The following is a 23,786-nucleotide window of genomic DNA, read 5'->3' as shown; positions in this document are numbered from 1 at the left end:
GGAAGCAAATGGCGCCTTGGCGCCCTAGGGCTCAGCAGCCCCAGACTCCGCGGGCTACAGTGCCTACAGGTCGGGGGGCTCCTGACCAGAAAGGCAGGCGGAAACAAGGGGGCACCGCCACCAACACCGCCGACCACCTTTTGTACCAAGAGCAACAGCGAACTCACCGGCGGCTCAGCAGCAGCCCTAGGGGTTTGCTGCCACAGGTCCAGGGCCCTTATTCAAGAGACATCTGGATTACTGGCGATCAAGCACCACAGACAGCTTGGACAGGAGTGCTAATTGAGGCAGCAGTATCAATGCACTAATTTGAAGCCTCCAGGAAGCCAGACCCAGCTACTCTGCATCGTGCACCCTATATAGGGTGTGGGGGGACAGGAGAGACGGTAGGCTTGTCATCAAAGATAGACTGCCTTGGCCCACTTGATCAGTGGTAGAAGCTCTACCGACAGAGAGCTTAACCACGGAGGATGTGCTGTCTGACTCCACATCCTCAGACGGGAGTGCCATCTCCTGTTCGCCCATCTCCTCAAGGGAACACGTCCTCCTGCTGCCAATTTGCGGTTGTAGCCCTCAGGGACCCCAAGGGGGCAAGTTGCGGCGAACATTCATGCAGCAACTCCTGTGAGCACCGTTTCTTGGTGGGGAACTACTGCCAAGAGTTTCTCTGCCTGCTCAGTCTGCTGATCGTTTGGACCTCTTCTTCCTGGTGGAGGTGGGGGGGCAGAGGAAGATGAGGACTACTTTGCCGGCACAGAGACATAGGGTAAGGACGCAACCACCTTTCTACCAGAGGGTGATGCGGAAGAGTGCTGTGCTGTAGTGAGGGATGCTGTCGGAGAGAAACTTGCAGAAACTGCAGTTAACCAGTGCTTCATAAGAACCGAAGAACATAAAGTTTACAAATGAGAGGAGGCCGTTTGACCTATCTTGCTTGTTTGGTTGTTAGTAGCTTCTTGATCCCAGAATCTCATCGGGCAGCTTCTTGAAGGATCCCAGGGTGTCGGCTTCAACAACATTACTGGGGAGTTGGTTCCAGACCCTCACAATTCTCTGTGTGAAAAGGTGCCTCCTATTTTCTGTTCTGAATGCCCTTTTGTCTGGTCTCCATTTGTGACCCCTGGTCCTTGTTTCTTTTTTCAGGCTGAAAAAGTCCCTTGGGTCGACATTGACAATACCTTTTAGAATTTTGAATGCTTGAATTAGGTCACCACGTAGTCTTCTTTGTTCAAGACTGAATAGATTTAATTATTTTATCCTGTCTGCACATGACATGCCTTTTAAACCCGGAATAATTCTGGTCACTCTTCTTTGCACTCTTTCTAGAGCAGCAATATCCTTTTTGTAGTGAGGTGACCAGAATTACTAATGCATTACTGTCTTACTAATGCATTGTACAGTTTTAACATTACTTCCCTTGATTTAAATACAACACTTCTCACAATATAGCCAAGCATCTTGTTGGCCTTTTTTATAGCTTCCCCACATTGTTTAGATGACAAACTCCTATGTCTTTTTTCACAGAATTTTCTTCAATTTCAGTATCCCCCATATGACATATATAATGCACATTTTTAATTCCTGCGTGCAGTAAATTACACTTTTCTCTATTAAATGTAATTTGCCGTGTGTCTGCCCAGTTCTGAATCTTGTCTAGATCATTTTGAATGACCTTTGCTGCTGCAACAGTGTTTGTCACTCCTCCTATTTTTGTTTCATATACAAATTTAACAAGTTTGCTTACTATACCAGAATCTAAATCATTAATGTAGATTAGGAATAGCAGAGGACCTAATACTGATCCCTATGGTACTCCACTGGTTACCTCGCTCCATTTTGAGGTTTCTCCTCTAATCGATACTTTCTCTTCTACATGTTAACCACTCCCAAATCCATGTCTATGCATTTCCTTGAATCCCTTCTGCATTCAGTTTGAGAATTAATCTTTTATTCAGGACTTTGTCAAAAGCTTTCTGGAAATCTAAATAAACCACGTCATATGTTTTGCAGTTATCCATTATCGATGTTGCATCCTCAAAAAAATCACTCAGGTTAGTTAGACTTGATCTCCCTTTCCTAAAACCATATCTGCTGTTTCCCAGGATACTCGGGATATTACCATAGAAGTAATTTTCCATTTTGGATCTTATTATAATTTCCAAAAGTTTACGTATAATAAGTCAGGCTTATTGGTCTCTAGTTACCTGGTTCGGTTTGTGTGTGCTCTCACCCCAGGCAGGAAGATCAGCTGCCGTGCTTTTCCTCAACAGGCAGACAGGTCTTTCATGGGACCAAAAATCACAAATTTAAACTTACTTAAAATCAATCAAATATATGAACATTTTCAAAGTGCATCAAATCCTAAAGTTTCAGTTTTGTTTCAATCCAACAAAGCAGAAGTCCCACATTTGAAAGAGTTTTTGTTCCAAATCGATCCGACATGAAAGTCTCATTTTTTGTGCTGGTTTTTACTTGGCACGGCACGTTGACAGTGTGGGCCTGGAACATTGATTTTTTTGTCCTATATTTATTTATTTATTTATTTTGTATTGTTTAGTTGGGATCCAGGGCCACATTCCTTGTTGTGAAGGACGTTGCAGCGAGTGTGCTCTGTACTTTTAATCATGCGTATATACAGAATTTTTTGTTGGTCTGTGTCACTAAAAGCTTTTCGGAAAATACCATTTACCTAAACCAAGAACTTACTAAAGAGTTAAAACTTATATTTTACAGAGGAGCTCATATTGATGTCCGTAACAAGAAGGGCAACACCCCCCTCTGGCTGGCAGCAAACGGTGGCCACTTCGATGTGGTGCAGCTCCTTGTGCAGGCTGGTGCTGATGTGGATGCTGCAGACAACAGGAAGATCACCCCGCTCATGGCAGCTTTCCGAAAGGTGTGCGCAGGAGCCACAAACAAACCACTGTTAAATAGAGCCTCCACAGCACAGAAGTAATGCTAAATGTCCAGAGAAATCAAGTTGTAATACTGAAATAGTGTGTGCTTATATACAGCCTCCAATTTAAAAGTTAAAATCCAAGTATTATCTGGTAGCTTATGAAAAGGTTGTCCTGTAGAAAATAAGATTATATGAATTATCCCAATGTTGTTCAACTTTTGTACCCAGTTTGTGTGAAATTTAAGAATTTAATTTTGTTTACAGGGCCATGTGAAAGTAGTACAGTATCTAGTGAAAGAGGTTAATCAGTTCCCATCTGACATTGAATGCATGAGATACATCGCTACCATTGCTGATAAGGTATGTGTTTGTTTTTATTGTTCATGTTTTAATTAAGTTTTATATGGTTTATACTTCGGATTTCTGTCCTAAGTATTTTCTTTAACCCTCTGCAGTCCTGCGTCGGACCGGGTCCGACATTACAATTTTCCCTTTCCAGTCCATCATCAAAAAGACGTAAAGCACAAGTCTCTAGTCATTTTTTCTCTTAAAGCAGAGGAAACCTTTCAATGGCCGAGTGAGACTGGTAGGAGCCGAATGAAGCCAAAAAAAGGAGGGAGGGGGGGGGGTGTAGCTGACAGCCCCATGCACCACAGAGATAACATGAACATAAACAAAGGAGACAGCTGCTTTTACATCGAGCGTTCAAAGAATATCAGACCTTTGCAGAGCTTTTGGAGATCTTATAGTAATAAAATAATGACTTGGATCGCATTATTGAGGAGTTTGGTGATAAAATGATGACAGGAGAGGATTTATCAGTATGCACGTCTATAAAGAGGTATGTAAAAAGTACAGTGAACAAGGGGTGGGGGCTTGGCTGGAGATGCAGTACCAAGTCTCCCTTTGCGATAGAGCCTTTTAAACCTGTGATACTCTGAAAAAATATTTTAAACAGCACGTGTAAAATAATCGGTGCATGTGAAAATAAATTGGATCTGATGCGCTTGACAAGCGCTAAATAAATGGACCGCAAAGGGTTAATCTATATTCCATTTTCCATATGGATTCTGTTGCTTTTGTGTGTTCGTGATTTGAAGCCAAGTTTAGTTTTTAAATGACCTTTTCAGGAGTTATTGAAGAAATGCCACCAGTGTATGGAAACCATAGTTAAAGCCAAAGATCAGCAAGCTGCAGAAGCAAACAAGAATGCAAGCATCCTGCTGAAAGAACTGGACTTGGAGAAGGTGAGGATGAGCTTCTACCTAAACATGTTCAGTATACCACTGAGTATGCGGCTCCACGATGTGCTGAACTTTCAGTTTAAACTTGATAAAGCCATCTGCTCATCTCTAATTTGTAACATGGAGGTTGATGTGTTCAGAAGTTTGATTGTTTGTCCCATGCATTGGAGTCAGTGCTTGTACTTGGAGTTTAGTTTTGTATTTCTCAGTATTGGTTTAATGAAACTATAATTCAAGCTTCTCTAACTATAGGAATAATTGAGGTGCTGTTTTAATATACTGTGAAAAGATCATACTGTACATATAGTGTGGATAATGTAGTTAAAGCTGTATATCTTTACAAGTGTGTAATGATTCCAATGCATGGGTATTGTTTTGATCCCACCCTTTTTCTACAATAGTCCAGAGAAGAAAGCAAGAAGCAGGCTCTAGCAGCCAAGAGAGAGAAACGCAAGGAGAAGAGAAAGAAGAAGAAAGAGGAGCAAAAAAGAAAACAGGAGGAGGAAGAAGCTAAAACTAAGGAGGTTTCAGAAATGCAAGATCCTGAAAAATATTCTGCTGAAGGTATAATTTGATTTAGTTAACACTTCTGTTGGGCCCTTTTATATCCGCCTGAAGTTATTTATCAAAAATAGTAACGTAATTTGGCTAAATTATGATAAAATGTGTATTTGGTTTATAGTACAACTGCAGGTAGAGATGGAAAAAGTAAGTATCTGGGGTGGGGGGGTGGGGGGGGGTAACATTGAGAAGGCTGCAATATACTTTAAAGGTGAACACTTACTAAACAAAAAAGTTAAATTAAGCAGTGGTAAAGGCACTGAATATATAGGGTACAAAAAGAGATTTTAAACTTGTCATAGAAGTGCAGACCTCTAACAAAGAAAGAATAACTCCCCTCTAAACCAATGTAGTCTAAGAAAAACAATTCCACTCAACCCAGCAGACCAGTAAACATGTCCTGGCCTTGAGTATGCTCATATATAATATTTGTCCTTTGACTTTCCAAGACCAAAACGATTTAATTAGTTATGTTGTGTCTGTCACTTTGCATAGTTACATAGTGCTGGAAGACTTGTTTCATTTTCTGTAAGTTGACTTTTTTTTTTCCTTCCGTTTTCTGTTTGCAGAACCTGAAGTTCCCATCGATCCTCCAAGTGCAACGACGACCACCACAATTGGCATTTCTGCCACCTCCCCCACCTTTACCAATGCGTTTGGGAAGAAGCGGGCCAATGTGGTGACCACGCCAAGTACTAACCGGAAAAACAAGAAAAATAAAATGATAGACACTTCCCAAAACATTCAAATTATATTACAAGATCCTCAAATGTCTTTAGCACAACAGAAGGCGGACAAAAATAAAATACATGGGGAGCCGAGGGGTGGTGGGGCTGGGGGGAACAGTGATTCTGATAACCTCGACAGCACTGATTGCAACAGTGAGAGCAGCAGCGGCAGCAAGAGCCAGGAGCTAAACTACCTTCCAGACCTACCCTTGTCTGGGGAAAAGAGCCAGGTTGCAATGTTACACTCGTCTCTGAGAGATGAGAAGTTTGCTTCCTGTGTTTCCAAAAATCAGCCAAAGTAAGTGGGACCCCATTGGATCTTTTTGCATTTTAATACAGTAATAGAGTACAAATTATTTTTTTATATTTCACCTTTGTGCCATGGCATCCCGAGCGCTGTACAAAGTTAAAAACAAAATAGCTCAGCATGTAATGCACTCCAGTTATAACCAATTGTGTAAAATCACATAAAAAAATTTAGACCTAAAAGAGTCCAATGTTTCAAGAACAGCAAAAAGCATCCGACTCCAGTTGATTTTAGGATAACTTTTTGAACAACTAAAAGTTCTGCATTTTCTGATCTCAAAGAATGAGTAGGAATATACAGTTAGTAGTTCTTGAAGATAAGATGGCCCTAATCCACGAAGGACCTTTTAAGTTAGTACAGCAACTTTTTAAAATCAATTTGGTAGCTCACTAATAACCAGTTGACCTGAGCACTGGAGTAATATGTTAAGAACAACGAGTATGAGAAAGCAGTCTGGCAGCTGCCTTCTGGACAGGCTTAAGCATTTTTAGTGGCTGGTATACCGACAAACAAAAAATTTCAATAATCAAGACAAAGTTATAAATGTATGTAATTGCCAGGCTATAAAATTGTCTTGATTGACAAGACCCGCCTTCAAATTCATCGTGGTCCCTCAAATACTGTAATGGCTAGTAAGACAGACTTGCCAGCATACAGTCATTTGTTTTTGTTGCCATGATTGGTTCAAAACAGCTGAATTCGCGATTTAATGTGCAGAGAAGACTTACTACATACTGTTTCCAGGAGCATGGCTACTATCTTTTCTGTACACTGAAGAGCAAGGCAGATTTAAAGAGTATGTGTAAGAGACTGTTTGTTTAAACCAAATGCCCAAGGACCAGTGTTGAACATCCTGAGAAGGGATTTAGCCTAGTGCTAGCACTGGTTATCCATTTTGAAGGGGTTATGAGAAGGTTATTATTTATTTCCTCTGTGTCATTACCATATTTTGAATCTTGTGGTGTGAGATTTAAAAATGCTTTCTTGCTGTCTCTTGTTTACTTGTTATCCACATTTGTTTTTTGTAATGAGTCTTAATTTGATTTTCAGACCACAAGACTACATCAGTGACATGAATACAAATTCATTGTCTGCCACATTTAAAACTGTATCACTGCCAGTATCTTCTCCAAATGGAAAAATGAACTTGACCAGTCCAAAAAGAGGCCAGAAAAGAGAGGATGGTTGGAAAGAGGTCGTAAGAAGGTAAATGTGTTTTTTTTTTTTTTTTTTACTCCTTCAGAATGTTGGTGGTGTGTACTGTTACTATGTCACTGTGTGCTTTATTCTACAAATCAATTCTAATATTTAAATAAGATAATTGCAACTTATCTAATTGAAAGTTGCTGTGTAATAAAGATGTAATTTTAGAAATATTAATCACAACACTGTAAATGCAGTTTGATTCAATCACAGCTATAAATATCTTTTAAATAAGGCTTTGGGTAAATGTAGGTTTTAACATTTAAATATAATTTATTTTTAATAGAATTTGTCTTACTTGCAGTAGTCCTTGGAGGTCTGCATCATTTTACTAATACAATGATATTGACTGTAAACCCTTCCCTGCACTGTGGTGATTGTAATATGCTGAGCAGTTGTTATCTTGGTAACTTTGGGGGTTTCTTAAAATGCTATGATAACCGTCAAAAAAATACCCTGGTAACATTTATATCACGGTATACAGTACATCATGCAAGTTATAAAATGAAGGCTTACTAAAAATTTGAGATTAACTACTGTAAATTTAGTTACGGTAATTCACAAAAATCACACTTGCTTAAACGTTATACTATAAACAGTTTTATATATTACTACAACAAAATGCTGAAAAAAGGCATAGCCATGCATGTTTTTTAAAACTTTAAAAGAACACCATAAAGTTGTACAATATGTTAAGAACATAAGAAGTTTACAAACGAGAGGAGGCCATTCGGCCCATCTTGCTCGTTTGGTTGTTAGTAGCTTATTGATCCCAGAATCTCATCAAGCAGCTTCTTGAAGGATCCCAGGGTGTCAGCTTCAACAACATTACTAGGGAGTTGGTTCCAGACCCTCACGATTTTCTGTGTAAAAAATGTGCCTCCTATTTTCTGTTCTGAATGCTCCTCTATCTAATCTCCATTTGTGACCCCTGGTCCTTGTTTCTTTTTTCAGGTCGAAAAAGTCCCTTAGGTCGACATTGTCAATACCTTTTAGTATTTTGAATGCTTGAATTAGGTCGCCGCATAGTCTTCTTTGTTCATGACTGAACAGATTCAATTCTTTTAGCCTGTCTGCATATGACATGCCTTTTAAACCCGGAATAATTCTGGTCGCTCTTCTTTGCACTCTTTCTAGAGCATCAGTATCTTTTTTTTTTATAGCGAGGTGACCAGAACTGAACACAATATTCAAGATAAGGTCTTACTAATGCTTTATACGGTTGTACAGATTACTTCACTGTACGTTTGAACACTGTCAATAACTTAAGAATAAGTAGACTATCCCGATGCAGTGGCTGCTTCTAATTGAGACACTGAAACTTGTATTCTGTGTCACGGACAGTTTCCTTTTAAAACCATTATTAACATACAGTAAAATTGGTTCACAAAAAAATATTCCTCAGACACTTTGCTAAAGGCTGGTCACACGGTCGACTTTTGTTGACAGCAACAAGGGGGCGACAGATGTTGCCTCGTGTGACCACCGTGGTCAACCCCCTGGCAACACGCCAGCGACGTGTCTCCCACTTAGGACAATGTTCTATTTTTCAGATGACACGAGGGCAACATTTTCAATACCAGCCAATCAGATTTGATGGTAGTGTCACATGATAATAAGAATATAGAAGACCATAGTCAGACAGACAGTGTATACGATACATTCTGACCCTGCATTTCATCCAGTTAATTTTATGTAGTCTATAGATATACAGTACAATGTGTATGTGGATAAGCGAATGTTACAATCACAATTACAATAACATATATTTGAGCTGTGAATCCATTTCTTACAATAATAAAATACATATGTAGCATAGTTTTAAAAATGTTTCATTTTAAATTTGCCATGTATGGAGTATGTCTGTCATTCCTACATTAACCCCCAATCATAACATCTTCCATTTTAACAGTAAACAGTGAAAATTAAAAAAAAAATCTCAGGTCTGCCGCCTTGCTCTCAAAAGCCTAGAATTAAAAATAGAGTATCGATATTATGTTTGGCACATTTAAACATGTAGACCTACTAACTAAATAATCTACCAATGCAGACTTTTTTTTATTTAAGAAGGAACTACTGGTTTGCTAATGTAATTAATTTACATTTTTTATATCGTAGCTTCACGGCATGTTTGTCTCGTGACAAAAATGTGCATTATGATTGTGTTGCATTACGGTGTTGCCAGCTTGTCGACTGCAGGCTTGTCTCTAGTGTCACCACCGCAAACTGCAAGGCAATATGGAGACAACAAATGTGTACCTCCTATTGCCGTCGACCAAAAGTTGCCTGTGTGACCAGGCCTTTAGACTGCAAGTATCATCGCTAAGTTTAGAAGCATGATGGGGAGATGATGGGGATTGACAATATGTAGAAGCGGATGGCTAGGTGAGAAAACAGATTGTACTGACTTGTGTTGTACAGGACACTGAATAAATAGGTGTTTATATGAAAACACTAATTGCACTGTAGCATAACAGGAACATAATCAATACCTAAACCAGTATAATGGCCCCTGTTCTTGTTTTCCACAGATCTAAGAAACTCTCGGTTCCTGCCTCTGTTGTCTCAAGAATAATGGGGAGAGGAGGCTGTAACATCACTGCCATCCAGGATGTCACTGGAGCGCATATTGACGTGGATAAGCAGAAAGATAAGAATGGAGAAAGAATGATCACTATCAGGTTTGTACTTAAGTCCCTAATGAAATCTGGGTGTTTTTTGTGCAGCAATACAGAAATTGTTATTTGTATCATTTGTCAAATCAATTGCTGCGATATTACAGGATAATGGCACAGAGTTAGTAAGTCAGAGATGAGTAGCATCACATAGCTATCCACACATAGAAACCTTCCTTACTTGTCAGTAAAACAATGGCAGGGTTTCCATGGAAAAATTAGTCTCACCTTTCTCACAGTAATTTTGGTAGTACCTTTAGGGTAATTTGGGTTTCCATGTAGTTTTCTTGTAGGGAGAAAAATTATCCTTCCAAATGCAAATAACCTAATTAATAATACAATGAGGGAGAATATATTTAAATATTTCTGTCTTGAGTTCCAATGTGGCTTTGCGTGACTATTGATATCGTGCAGCCTTCTTAAACTGGGTTTCCACTCACTTTGTAGGTTGTGTTGGAGAACGGCAAGTGCAGCGTGCCTCATTTGGTCACCAAAAAATTATTTAAAAAAACAAGGGAAAGTAAACAAAAAGCCAGACAGCATTACACAAATACAAAATAATTTTAAAAAATACCAACATTCCTTAAAGCACTGTGTACTATTCATGTATTTGACTGCATATACACAGAATGTACAAAACATTGGAGAAACCCGCTCTTTCCATGAATTAGACTGACGGGGTGAATCCAGATGAAAGCTATAATCCCTTATTGATGTAACCTGTTAAATCCACTTCAATCAGTGTAGATGAAGGGGAGACAGGTTAAAGAAGGATTTTTAAGCCTTGACACAACTGAGACATGGATTGTGTATGTGTGCCATTCAGGGGTAAATGGGCAGACAAAAGATTTACGTGCCTTTGAATGGGGTATGGTAGTAGGTGCCAGGCACGCTGGTTTGAGTGTGTCAAGAACTGCAAAACTGCTGGGTTTCTTACGCTTAGCAGTTTCCCATGTGTATCAAGGATGGTCCACCACCCAAAGGACTTCCAGCCAACGGCAGGCCAGTGGTCGAAAATGGCTCTGTGGAAGGGGTGTGGGTAATTCACTGACCAGGAGACAGACAGGTGTAATTGAAAACACCACACAGGTGCCCAGTTTTATTTCAGGGGTGCGTTGGGTTTCTTTAGCCTGCAGAGGGCGCTGTTGGTCCATGGTCTGCTTGCCAACTATGGTAAACAGAACCACGGGAATACCAAGCAATGGTAAACCGTCCAAGCGCACTTGCAGGTGCTTCAAAACAATACTGCAAAAATCGAAGGCACAAAGAAACAGGGAAAATAAAACAGTAACAAAACTACAAAGAAAAGGTGCTGCACTTTGCAGCAATATCCCGGTCGCCGTTGCCCGTGAGTCCCGGATCACTGTCCTACACTGCCGGCTACCTAGCCTCCTCAGCTATACTTATTCAGGGATCTGCCCAAGGGTTCCCCTCCCTCACTGTCTCGCTCTGAACCTCCGTTCCGGTCGTGGACCAGCGTTTCTGCGCGTTTAAAAGGGCAGACCTGAGGAAACAACAGAGCGTTAACTTATAGGGCTAACAATCTCCCAAGATGTGCCTCTCAGCCATTCAGAGAGGGGGAAAGTCCACACACCCACTTTCCCACCTCCCCGTGTCACTGCCATGACTCACAGGCGGTTGTTGGACGGCTGCCGCCCTCTTCCTGCAGCCCTGTGAACGCGCCAGCAGAGTCAGCACAGATCTCACCGTGTTACAGGCTCATTGATGGAAGAGGCCAAAGGAGGCTGACGAGAATTGTGCAGAGCAACAGACGGGCTACAGTTAGGCAACTGACAGTCCAGTACAAGATTGGTGCCGAAAGACCCATAAAAGAATGTACAACTCGTCATACCTTGACACGAATGGGGTATGGCAGCCGACGACCTAACACACTTCCACTTGTTTCAGCAAAACACAAGAAACTGTGGTTGCAGTGGGCTAAGGAACGAAAACACTGGACACTGAAACCCAGTTCCTGCTGTTTCACTCTGATGGGAGGACTAGGGTATGGAGAAAACCACATGAGTACATGCATCCATCATGCTGCATGTCAACATTGCAGGCTGGAGATGGTGGTGTCATGGTGTGGGGTGTGTTTTCATGGAACACATTGGGACCCTTTATAAAAGTGGAGCAACATTTGAATGTCCCAGGATATCTGAACATCATTGCCAATCAGGTGCATCCCTTCATGGCAGCAGTGAATCCATCTGCTAATGGATTTTTTCAGGTTAGGAAGGTTAGGATTGTCCAGGAATGGTTCCACGAACATGACATTGAATTCAGCTTATTGCAGTGGCCTGCCCAGTCACCAGATGCATCTGTGGGATGAGAGGGAACGAGCTATTTGGAGTAGAGATCCACTACCAGCCAACTTGACACAACTGTGGGAAGCATTGGAGTCAACATGGGCCAGCATCTCTGTGGAACGCTTTCGACACCTTGTAGAGTCCATGCCCCAACGAACTGAGGCTGTTCTGAGGGGAAGGTGTTCCTAATGTTTTGTATACTCAGTGTATACATAAAGTCTACACCCCCTTTCAAAATGTTCACCTTTTGTTGCCTTATAACCTTGAATTAAAATGCATAAATATTTTTTTTTTTTTTTTTTCATTTATCTACACACTCTACCCCACAATTTCCAAGTGAAAAATATTCTAGAAATTTGTAGAAAATTAATTAAAAATAAAAAGTGAAATAGCTTGGTTGGATAAGTGTCCACCGTCCTTTTAATAGCTATCTTAAATTAGTTCAAGTGTAACCAATCGCCATCAAAATCACACACCAAGTTAAGTGGCCTCCACCTGTGTTAAATTGTAGAGAGTTGCATGATTTCAGGATAAATTCAGCAGTTCCTGTAGGTTCCCTCTGCTGGGTAGTGCATTTCTTCTTTCAGAAGAACTCTGGGACAAAGTTGTTGAAAGGTACGGATCAGGGGATCTGTATAAAAAAATATCAAAGTCCTGGCACCACCAAGATCCTGCTTAGATAAGGCCTTCCCTCCAAACTGGATAACCGAGCAAGGAGGAGACTGATCAGAGATCCTACCAAGAGGCCAATGGCAACTTTGCAGGAGCTACAGGCTTTTATGTCCAAGACTGATCAAAGTGTGCATGTGACGACAATATCCCAAGCACTCCACAAATCTGACCTGAATGGTAGGGTAGCAAGAAGGAAGCCATTAGCCAAGAAAGCCCACCTTGAATTCCGTTTTGAAGTATGCAGAAAAACGCTCAGAAGATTTGTAGCCATGTGGCAAAAGGTTTTGTGGTCTGACGAAACTAAAATTGAACTTTTTAGACTAAATGCAAAGTGTTCTGTTTGGCGCAAACCCAATACAGCGCATCAACCAAAGAACACCATCCCTACTGTGAAGCATGGTGTGGTGGCAACATCATGTAATGGGGATGTTTCTCATTGGCGGGGACTGGGACACTTGTCACGATAGAAGGGAAAATGAATGGAGCAAAGTACATAGGAGGAAAACCTGCTGCCCTCTACAAGAAAGCTGAAACTGGGACGGAAGTTCACCTTTCAGCAAGACAACGACCCTTAACAAACAGCCAAAGCTACACTGGAGTCGCTAAGGAATAAAAAGGTAAATGTCCTTGAGTGACCCAGTCAGAGCTATGTCTTAGATCCAATAGAATATTTGTGGCATGACTTGAAGATAATTGTCAATGAAATGAAATATATATATGTGTGTGTGTGTGTGTGTGTGTGTGTGTGTGTGTGTGTGTATATATATATATATATATATATATATATATATATATATATATATAATGTTGTTTTGTGTGTGTACTATAAACCTATTATACATGTACATATATAACCTACCGTATTTACTCATTTAATTTTTTTGACCAAAATAAAAGTTCAAATTTGGGGAGGAGCGACTTGGATTCGGGTTAAATTGCATGTCATTCAGGCTGCTTGCATCCTATGGCCGTGCAGTGGTAGCGGCGCAAGAACGAGGGGGCGGGTGGTGGTGCGTGAGGAGCAAGCTGCTGTGCTGGGACTGTGTTAAGAAGTGACTGGAATAAAGTCTGCTTAATTGGAACCGGGAACTGTTAATAGAGCTTCAGGACTGTGTTATTGCTGGGTGTTGATTTACCAGTCTCCGTGGAGCATCCACACTGAGTTTGGCAGCAGTGTTTGCTGATTTTACACAACACTGCATTGAAACTGGTTTAAAAGGCACTGAATTGCAAAAGGACACTCAGTACTGTATCTACAGCAAAGCTGCACCCCTTATTCGCTGTATTTCACATACCTCTTTATAGACGTGCATACTGATAAATCCTCTCTTGATCACTTGTTTCATCATCAAACTCCTCAATAATGTGGTTATTTCATTATTTTAGTACTATAACATCTCAAATACCTCTGCAAATGTCTGATACTCTTTGAGCGCTGGATGCAGAAGCAGCCGCCTCCTTTGTTTTATTTCCATGTTATCTCTGTGGTGCATGGGGTTGATCAGATATGCCATTTATTTATTTATACACACACATTATACACATATATAAATATACACACATATACATATTATACACACACACATGTATGTGTGTACAGATATGGAAAAAGTAGTAAACCATGTTACTTGAGTAAAAGTACTGCTACTTGGGAGGAGGGGAGTAATTAAGTAAAAGTCTAAAGGTACTAGTAAAAGTACAGAAAGTATGAGAAGTAAAAAGTAGCCGCCCTTAAATTCTACCCATGGAAATCCGCCTGGAAAAAAATAACCCGTCCTGCAGTATGTATTCGCAGTAGACCTACAGTATTTATTCGCTTCAGATATTATTGACATTTTCTTGCTTGATGGAAGAAAATCTCCTTTCGTATTCTGTAGACACTCTGAACGTAGCCTGCCGCTGTCTACTTTCTTGCTGTCCTTACTATATATTTAAATTTAGAGTAGCAATATTATTATTTTTTTGACTCAGTTGAAAATAGTGTTAATCAGCAGCTATAGCAACTACTCTGGATGCAAATGGATGCAGACTGACATTCAATAACTTTATTTCAACGGATCACCAGCAACACAGACATGGTACATGTTCTCTGACAGCACTTTACATTTTAAACTTTATGAACACAACAGCACAATTGCCAATAACGCATAAAAAAAAAAAATAGCCTAACAGTAAATGCTGATATTTAGCTGGCTATATAAATATGCACTCAAATCTTATTTATATATATATATATATATATATATATATATATATATATATATATATATATATATATATATATATATTACACACACACACACACACATCAATAACAAACACTTCACAAAATAAGAACAGCTGCAATATTTTAATTAAATATGGTACTGTATTAAGTTGTTTATTATGCCGCAATTGGAAGTAGCCTACAGGGTCCACTGCTTGGATTAAACTGAAGAGCCTGAACAGACCAGATGTTTTTTGAAAAAAACTAATTGCTCATTTAATACGGAGGTAAACGCTTATCAACAAAAACCTAGTTCTTCATAAAATCAGGATAAAACTTAGAAAAATTTAATTTTTTAAAAAAATTGTTTAACGTATCCGTATTCTAATAGCATTTGAGCCCTCAGGAGCCTTCTCGTCTTCGGCTTGGTCAAAATGGCGTTATCACACGATTAAGTCCACTCCTTCAGGCACAGATGCTAAATATAAATCTCAAATCAGGAATTTAAATTGGTCACAACCTTTATCCATAAATAAAACACACAATTCATGAAACAGTTCTAGGACCAAAGGTTAAAAATGTAAAGTCCTGTTTTGAAACTGCTTCTAGATTCCTGTTACTCTTCTGAACTACTAATGCATCCTCCGCAGCTAAACGTTGTTTGATTCGGTTATTTTAAAAATCAAAAGTCTCTGGTCGGGCATCAACATACTGGGTGTCTTCATTCTGCGCAGATTCTGTGCATAATCTGACCAATTTAGCCAATGTAAGAATGATCTCCGTGAATTCACCCAAGCCTGACGCTAGGCATAAGCAAACATTGAAGCTACGTTCCCTAAATGCTCCGGGTGGGGGGGACCACAGGAAGTGGTGGTGTTTGCAGGAAAATCATTCTCAGTGAGAGAGTAGATGTACAGTACACCTTCGCTATAACAAGCCTGTTGGGGTCCGAGCCTTTTGTTCGTTATGTCGAGGGGTTCGTTACAGCGAAAGGACAGTCAAAGTGAATGGTAAACTGTTGGAGTAAGTTAATGAGATGATATTGTGAATAAAAGTAGAATTACATGTAGCGGTTTGTTCCATGTCTGCAGTATTCTGCCTTTATCCAATTTGTTAACTTAAAACACAGTACAAAAAGCAAAAATCCCAATTGAAGCTAAACTTTTATTCATAATCAATCTGATATGAATAGTATATCCAGTATACAAGAATCCCAAACTGATCTTTTATTTCAAATCAACCCAACATAAGTTTGACATGAAAAGTTAACCAGATCCTCAAGTATCTTTTTTTCTTTTAATCAGTTTTGCTTTGCGCAAGGTTGCTGAACAAGCCAAAAAGTGTGTTTTTTTTTCCAGTTTCCAGATTTGTTGCAACATAAAATGATTTTCGTCTCAGAGGAATGGTTACATACACATTCTTAAGACAAAAGAGTTGACTTCACTGTGAGGTGGCATCCCGTGTGTACAGACCGAGATGTTGACAATGTGTGTATTGTAACAAAAATCCTTAATGCTGTAAGAATTAGCCTTCAGTCGATTTCATTTTTAATTCATTTTTAAAAGGAATCTCAGGGTGGAACTATTCTGTCTCTGTTTATTTATCACAAGCAGCTCCTGTGGTCCATGCCTGTACCCCATAGCTTGTTTGACCTATGTGACACAGAGCCGGTCCTAATCCAAGCGTTCCTCAATTTCAGAGACGTCACATAGTATACATTGCAATATTATCTTTTTTTTAATTTTTATGTGGGGTGCAAGGGCCAGGTTTGTTATAATGAATGGTGTTATAGTGAAGGTGTACTGTATTTCAAAATATTCAGTAACTGACAGCTACCTACAACGCAATCATGCTAAATTGGTTAAAACGGCCATTAAATGGGCTTGTTTTTAACATTGTTCATTTGATTTTCCTCAACATTTGTTGATGTGCTTCAATTTTGACTTGGCCATTATTTTGTTATTTTTTTAGGAAGGGGGGACGCAGCGGCACATGGTTTTGACTTTGCATATGTTTTTTGGTGGGCTGGCGGCGGGTATGAACGCACTCGTTGGCTAAATTGGTCAGATTTTTAATGGAATGATCTCCGTGAAAGCACCCATTATGTCATCATCAAAGCAAGCAAGTCTTTATCCAGTCAGAATCCTGGCCAGTGCAAGAGTGAGTGTGCTGAAAGAACGTGTAACGAGGTGCTTCTGGAAATGTAGTGGAGTAAAAAATACAATATTTTCAAAACAAATATACTTGAGTAAAAGTACAAGTATCCCAAAAATAAAGTACTTAAAGTACAAATCTTGAAAACAAATACTTAGTCCCTATAGTAAGTATTCACCGCCCATGGACATTTTCACAGTTTGTTGTGTTACAACCTGAAATCTTGATGCATTTAAATGGATTTGCTTTCCTTTGATTTACACAACCTACTCAACACTTTTTGAACAGGCAAGAGAATTTTTATTGTGATACAGTAAATGAAAAATAAAAAAACTGAAATGTCTTGGTTAGATAAGCATTCACCCCCCCTCCCTCCTGAGTCAATACTTGGTGGAACCACCTTTGGCAGCAATTACAGATGTGAATATTTTGGGGTAAGTCTCTACCAGGTTTGCACATCTCTATTGTGCAGTAGTCATCCATTCTTGACAAAATTGTTCAAGTTCTGTCAAGCTGGATGGGGATTGTTGGTGGACAGCAATCTTCAAGTCTTGCCACAGATTCTCAATCGGATTCAAGTGTGGACTTTGACTGGGTCACTCTAGGACATTCACTTTCTTATTTTTAAGCCACTCCAGTGTCATTCTATATTCTACTACAACCCACAAAAAGATCTGACCAAATTCAATGTGAAAAATGTGCAAAAATGCAGAAAATCAGACAGGGGGCAAATACTTTTTCACGGTACTGTATGGATGGAGAGATACATTGAGTGCGACTAGCCAATCAGCTTCCACATCTAGCGGGCTTCTATTTTGCATAGATGCCCGCTGGAACGTCAAAGTGCTTAACTGGGAATTGAATTTTAAATCAATCTGCACATAAATACAGGGTTTTTTTCCCTTAACATTCCAATGTACAATTAATATGATAATATAAAAAGCTACTTAAACATACTTTCTGACGCTGGTCGAGACAAACGAAATCATGTCTGACAGGACACTGTAATGATTTGCAGGTACTTTGTAATCAAAGATCGGGAAGTTCAAGGAAAGATGATCAATAACACTATGTAACACAATTTTTGTTCCTGGGTAGTAAGTGTTATTTCCTAATTGCTTATGCCTCAAAAGTATAGAAAATGGCTATTATTCCCCACAAACTTTGCTTTTGTGACCAGGACAGTGATATTTCAAAATATCACTATTTTCAATGGGAAAACGGGCAAATGTGTGTCTTTTCGTTCACATAGTCAGAAAAAAAAACAACATATGAATCCAAATTAACATGTATTTATACTAAAGTAATACAAAAATGACTACAAACGATTTAGAAGCGAGTAGTTTTTTGAGATTTACGACTATACTGTATCAGGATCAAAATTAACTCAGGCATAGTGCCATTAACTGACAAGTTTACAGCATTGGTTTTACATAACTGGTGGGCAGTGCCTAGCAACATTACCTCTGTCTTATCACAGTTATGATGCAGAAAGTTTTGTGACATCTAATTTTTAATATCAGAAATGCAATGAGCAAGCACAGAGGCAGCATCATATCGTCGGACTTCAGTGAATTAAGTTCAACGTTCTGTTTTCATTTTTGCACCTTTTCATGCATAGGCAGTATTAACGTACAAAATTAACAGCACTGTATAATAGTTTGGTACAGAGCAGTGCATCATTATAGTTGGAAGTATACCTAGTATAGGGGGGTTTAAAAGTCCGGACCCCAGAGACTGATATGTTTTTATGTAACAGTACTACATAAAATGGGTACAGGGATAGTGATATTGTCTAACCCTACCTGCTTTTTCAATGAGTTCATATATTAATGAAATATGAAAATGAATCTATTACGGTTATGTCATGAACATTCGTACAAATGTATTTTTAAAACAAAGAACCACATTGGTGACCATTTAATTCAATATAATACTGAGATTTGGGGTCCTTCTTTCCAGTAAAGCATTCAGTGTCTATATTTATCTACTGTAAGTATAACCAAGTTTGACTCAACTGTAGGAAATAATTTTTCTTTTTTCATAATTCACTGAAAGTTAGTGGATTTAGTGTTGTAGTCAGTTTACTGTCTGGACAAAGGTGTATTCGTGAATGGAATATAATATCTTGCAGTAACAGGAAATTCTTCCAAAATCATGTGCTTGGCCTGCATGCCATTTTGTGTTTGCTACAATCATTGGCTCATAAGACATGGCGATTGGAAGAAAGTTTATAAAAACTGTTAGGAAATTATTTACGGGAACCTAATCTCCTGCCACTGTAAGCAACAATTGCTATTACTGTTGCTTCATCGTGCGATTCCAGCAACCAGGGCATGGTATAAAGTTAAAAGCAGTGCCTCAAGTTTTTTTTAAAGAATATACTGTTGCTATAAAAAGATGTTCTTACATAACCAGAATTATTGTGCACTACCTCAGTTTATTAGATTTGAAATCATTGACACTATTTTAGTTCATATTACACACTGAATTCTAATCGGGTCACAGGGAGCTGTCTCATTTAATTTGATATTATTTTTTTTCAGGGGAGGAACAGAATCAACCAGACATGCAGTGCAGCTCATCAACGCACTGATTCAAGACCCTGCCAAGGAACTAGAGGACCTGATTCCCCGCAAACATATCAGAACCCCTGGTGCCAGCACCAAAATTGGGTCAACTTTCACTACATCAACCGGGGCTACCAGCACCACTGCATCAGGAAACAAGACCATGGTTTCATTAGTTCCATCGTCTTCAGTGTCTTTCCAACCCTCGCCATCAACATCTCTGTCTGGCAACAAGCTTAACAAGAACATTTCAACGAGCGTGCGTCCTCCTTTTCCCGTCTCTCTTCCTTTGGCCTACGCCCACCCCCAGCTTGCCTTGCTGGCTGCCCAGACCATGCACCAGATCAGGCACCCCCGCTTGCCCATGGCACAGTTCGGTGGCACCTTCTCCCCATCTCCAAATACCTGGGGGCCATTCCCTGTAAGGCCCGTCAGCCCTGGTAGCAGCAACAGCTCCCCGAAGCACAACGGCGGAGCCATTCGCCCCGGCTGTCACACCACCTCCCACACAGATTATACAGCTAACACAAACACCCTTCCCGTCACCGTATCACCTCCCTGTCACATCACTCAGTCTGCTGCCTGCCTGACCAACAGCCCCACTCCCTCATCGGTCAGAAAGCAGCTCTTTACCTCTGATCCCAAGATGTGTACTGTGACAGCAGTGACCTCAACTGTGACCAGTGTCTGCAGCTCCCGGCTTGCCAGCTCCCCTGCGCCTCTGCACTGCAGGCAGCCCACCACTCCCACCACCCCTCCCCTGCCACTCCCCATCGCACCACCCGCCCCCAAGAATGAACCGTGCTCCCCTGTGTCCGTGATGAAGGACAAAAACTCTGCCAGCACCGAGCAGACAACAGCAGGGCATATGACGCAGCCGGCCGCCACTGGCAGTTCTTCGGAGAGCAATAATTCTGGAGTGACTGGAGTTTTTTCTTCTACGGCTTCTTCAGTGCCTTCACTTCAGCCTGCTGTAGCCGGCATGCATGACAGCAGGCCACCTTTATCGATGCCCTTCATGTCTCACGACGGTCACGGACACATGGCTCCCTCCAGCCTATCGACAAGCCGCACAGTCACTGTCTGCGCCAGCTCCGTAACTCTCACCAGCAATACTTTACCTCGTTTCGTTGCTCCAGCCCCTCACGCCTCCCCCCGAATGCAGCATGGCAGTCCCTTCTACCCCATGGTTCCTGGCTCCATCCTCCAGCAGGAGCAGCAGTCGGTCTTCGTCCCGTCAGGACAGTCGCAGGATCCCATCAAGCAGGCTGGCGTGCCCCCTTCCATGCAGCTCTCCTCCATCAGCATGTTGAATGGTTCACAGGTGCACTTCAATCATGGAAACAAAGCCCTGCCTCCAAACTTCAGTCCTGCAGCGATTTTCAATCACTTCAGCAGCATCTTCGATAATAGCCAGGTGAATACCAACCCAGTCTGGGGCGCTTGCCACCTGCCCACGCGAACACCACCTGATCAAGCCTACAACGCACCAGCCACATACATAAATAACATGGGACAGCTGGAAAATGTGCTTCCTCCTGATGGCTCCAAGGCTCCTGGGTACAGGTCTACATCCCAGCGGATTGTAACTAGTCCCATTGGTAAGATTGGCTTATTACTGTGTTAATCAATTTGTGTTTTATGATACAATATGTTGCAAGACAATTTTAGTGACAGTGTCATTTATGTAAATTGGTAATTGACACCATGTGTGAAGTACACATACTGTTTTTTCAAGACAGTTTTCTGTTTTACATGATCTTTCCTTTTTTCCTCATTACATGGCTTGTGGTAACTACTTCCATTCACACCTTTGCAAACTGAATGTCCCATTCATGGATAATTAGCACACTTGCATACCGTATATGCTCATTGCACCCAGTCTCCAATGTCCACCGGTATTCATGTTGGTGCCCAGTTTTGCTGGAATCACTATTGGCACATTGAAACAGTGATGTAGATCAGCGGTTCCCAAACTGTGGTTGCAAAAGGTCCCAAGGTGATCTCTGAAGAGGGTCCAGTTAATGTGTGTAAACAATTTAAACAATGCCCCTCTCCCCTTATGCAATGGACTCCCCCACAAATACGCGTCATATTATTAGAAAGCCTTTTAGAAACATAACAAAAAAATCTTGCTATTTTGACTGTGTCATTTGGTTAGTATTTGTTGTGGTGTAAAGTTGGTTCCTTTGGCCTCTCAATGTTGCAAAAGTAAAGCAGCCCTATACAGTTGGTAAGAAATTAGTGCTATTACTGCTGTGCAAGAGCAACAAGTTTCTATTAATTTGCAGTCATAAATTACATATCGATTCCCTTTCAAGTACGTAACCATTACCGAATGGGTATTTACCTCCTAAAGACCTGAATATTGTACACCACAGCTTCTCACCGAGCCTCACACAATCATGACTCCGCCCTCAAGGTATCAAAAGGTCAGCGCTCACATATCTCTGTAATAAACTCTGTAATAAAATTACTGCGGCCTGTTGCAGGTTACGTCCCGCTGCGGCATTTGTGCCCCGCGTAAACCAGCGGCTCGACCTGGTGCTGAAGTCAGAACTGGTTCCGAACTGGCCTGGTGCTAAAATCACCAAGCCAGTACCAACCCTGTTCTGAACCAGTACTGAACCGGCTCTGAACCAGTACCAACCCGCAGATTGAAATGTTCTGCGTCCCTTACTCATGCTCGAAGCTGTTCCCCATCACCCTCTCTTAGAGAGATGGCTGCATGCTCACCCCATGCTCTGTGCCAAGAGAGAGCGGATGCTGCACCCGTGAAAGTAGCCCAGGCAGGAAACCGTCTTCATGGTCTTCCTAATCCTTCTCGAGCTCTGGGCCTAGCCCATTGAGGCTTCCACTGCTGCCTTGGTCCAGGCGCCTAATTTGGCGCTCCTAACAAGCAGTGCTAGCTTTGAGGTGATCCTCAAAAGAGCCTCTTCAGCAGGGGCATTTGCTGCATTGCTAGGGAAATACAATAGCTTCCTGGTAGCCTACCAGTTGCATTTGCTGCAGTCCCTCTCGCAGAACCACAGGCCCTCACCACAGGCCCTCACCACAACAGCTGGATGAGCTGTTCCTGATCAACAAAAACCTGAATCCAAACTTAACGGTCAGGCTGTAGGAAGAAACCTGGCTGCGCTAGAATCTGCCTGCAGGCAGCATTAGCTTCCCCAGGCATGTATACCTGACTGGGACAAAGCACTGCTGCTGGATGCCCTGATCATTCGCTCGGTCTCGCGGTGGATGAGATGCTGGGAAGCGGGAATCCACTAAGGAGCTGGTTTACCTGCTTCCCAAGTGACCACCTTCGGCATGTACCTCACCGGCAAACTGGCAATAGTGCAGAGAAAATATGGAAAAACTGGTAGTTGAAGTGGGTAAGTACCCAGAATTGTATGATCCTATAATATGAACACAGTGAACGCCAAGACATCTGAATTTTAATATCTGAAAATCTGGGACTATTGGACCGAATGGGACTGAATGGCCTCCTCTTGTTTGTAAACTTTCTTATGTTAATGATTTTTACCACCCATCTGATAGATTTTCTAAATGCAACAGTTGCTTTACATGCCTTTTAAAAAAGGTTTTCTGCAAAAAAAAAAAAAAAAAAAAATTGTCCAGACCAGTTCTTGTAAAAACAGTAGTGCCTTTTATTTTCAATCTTATCTTCCACTGCTGCAATGCTCGGTCAGCATGATTAGAGCAGCGGAGACTCGCCAACACTGACACCTTAGGCCAGGGGTTTTCAAATTTTTTTTTTTTTTTTTTTTATTAGCTGTACCCCTTCTGTCTGGAGGTTTCAGCTCAATTTTTGCTCTATTGGATGTTGCCGCAGTTGCTTTTTTTAGCCACGTTTGATTCAGTATATAATTTGTCACAAGTTTGGGACTGACAATCTGGTGATTTAGGACAGAATAATAAACATCAATTAAAACTTAATTACAAGTCTTTGGATGCATAGAATCAAAGACAGAGTCTTCGTAAACACGTCTTCACTTTCTATTTGGCAATAAAAATAATCCAAAATACTCAATATGCAGTAATATAGAATATATATAGAATTATTCCGGGCTTAAAAGGCATGTCATATGCAGACAGGCTAAAAGAATTGAATCTGTTCAGTTTTGAACAAAGAAGACTACGTGGCGACCTAATTCAAGCATTCAAAATTCTAAAAGGTATTGACAGTGTCGACCCAAGGGACTTTTTCAGCCTGAAAAAAGAAACAAGGACCAGGGGTCACAAATGGAGTTTA

General features: G+C 40.8%; 1 protein-coding gene across 9 annotated transcripts in view; it reads left to right on the top strand.

Moving 5' to 3' along the window:
* Window positions 1-23,786, top strand: part of LOC121297118 (ankyrin repeat and KH domain-containing protein 1-like) — a 108,559-nt gene that overhangs the window by 78,775 nt on the left and 5,998 nt on the right. For all 9 annotated transcript variants that reach the window (XM_041223173.1, XM_041223174.1, XM_041223172.1 and 6 more), the window contains 8 exons: window positions 2,734-2,896; window positions 3,164-3,259; window positions 4,030-4,146; window positions 4,545-4,707; window positions 5,274-5,730; window positions 6,790-6,945; window positions 9,474-9,623; window positions 19,505-21,129. In XM_041223173.1, the coding sequence (XP_041079107.1) occupies window positions 2,734-2,896; window positions 3,164-3,259; window positions 4,030-4,146; window positions 4,545-4,707; window positions 5,274-5,730; window positions 6,790-6,945; window positions 9,474-9,623; window positions 19,505-21,129 (2,927 nt within the window). The remainder of the gene's footprint in view (window positions 1-2,733; window positions 2,897-3,163; window positions 3,260-4,029; window positions 4,147-4,544; window positions 4,708-5,273; window positions 5,731-6,789; window positions 6,946-9,473; window positions 9,624-19,504; window positions 21,130-23,786) is intronic.

The sequence above is a fragment of the Polyodon spathula genome, chromosome 22, assembly GCF_017654505.1.
Source record: "Polyodon spathula isolate WHYD16114869_AA chromosome 22, ASM1765450v1, whole genome shotgun sequence".
Lineage (NCBI taxonomy): Eukaryota > Metazoa > Chordata > Actinopteri > Acipenseriformes > Polyodontidae > Polyodon > Polyodon spathula.
The sequence above is the reverse complement of the archived record's forward strand: the minus strand, read 5'-3'. Positions and strand labels throughout refer to the sequence as shown.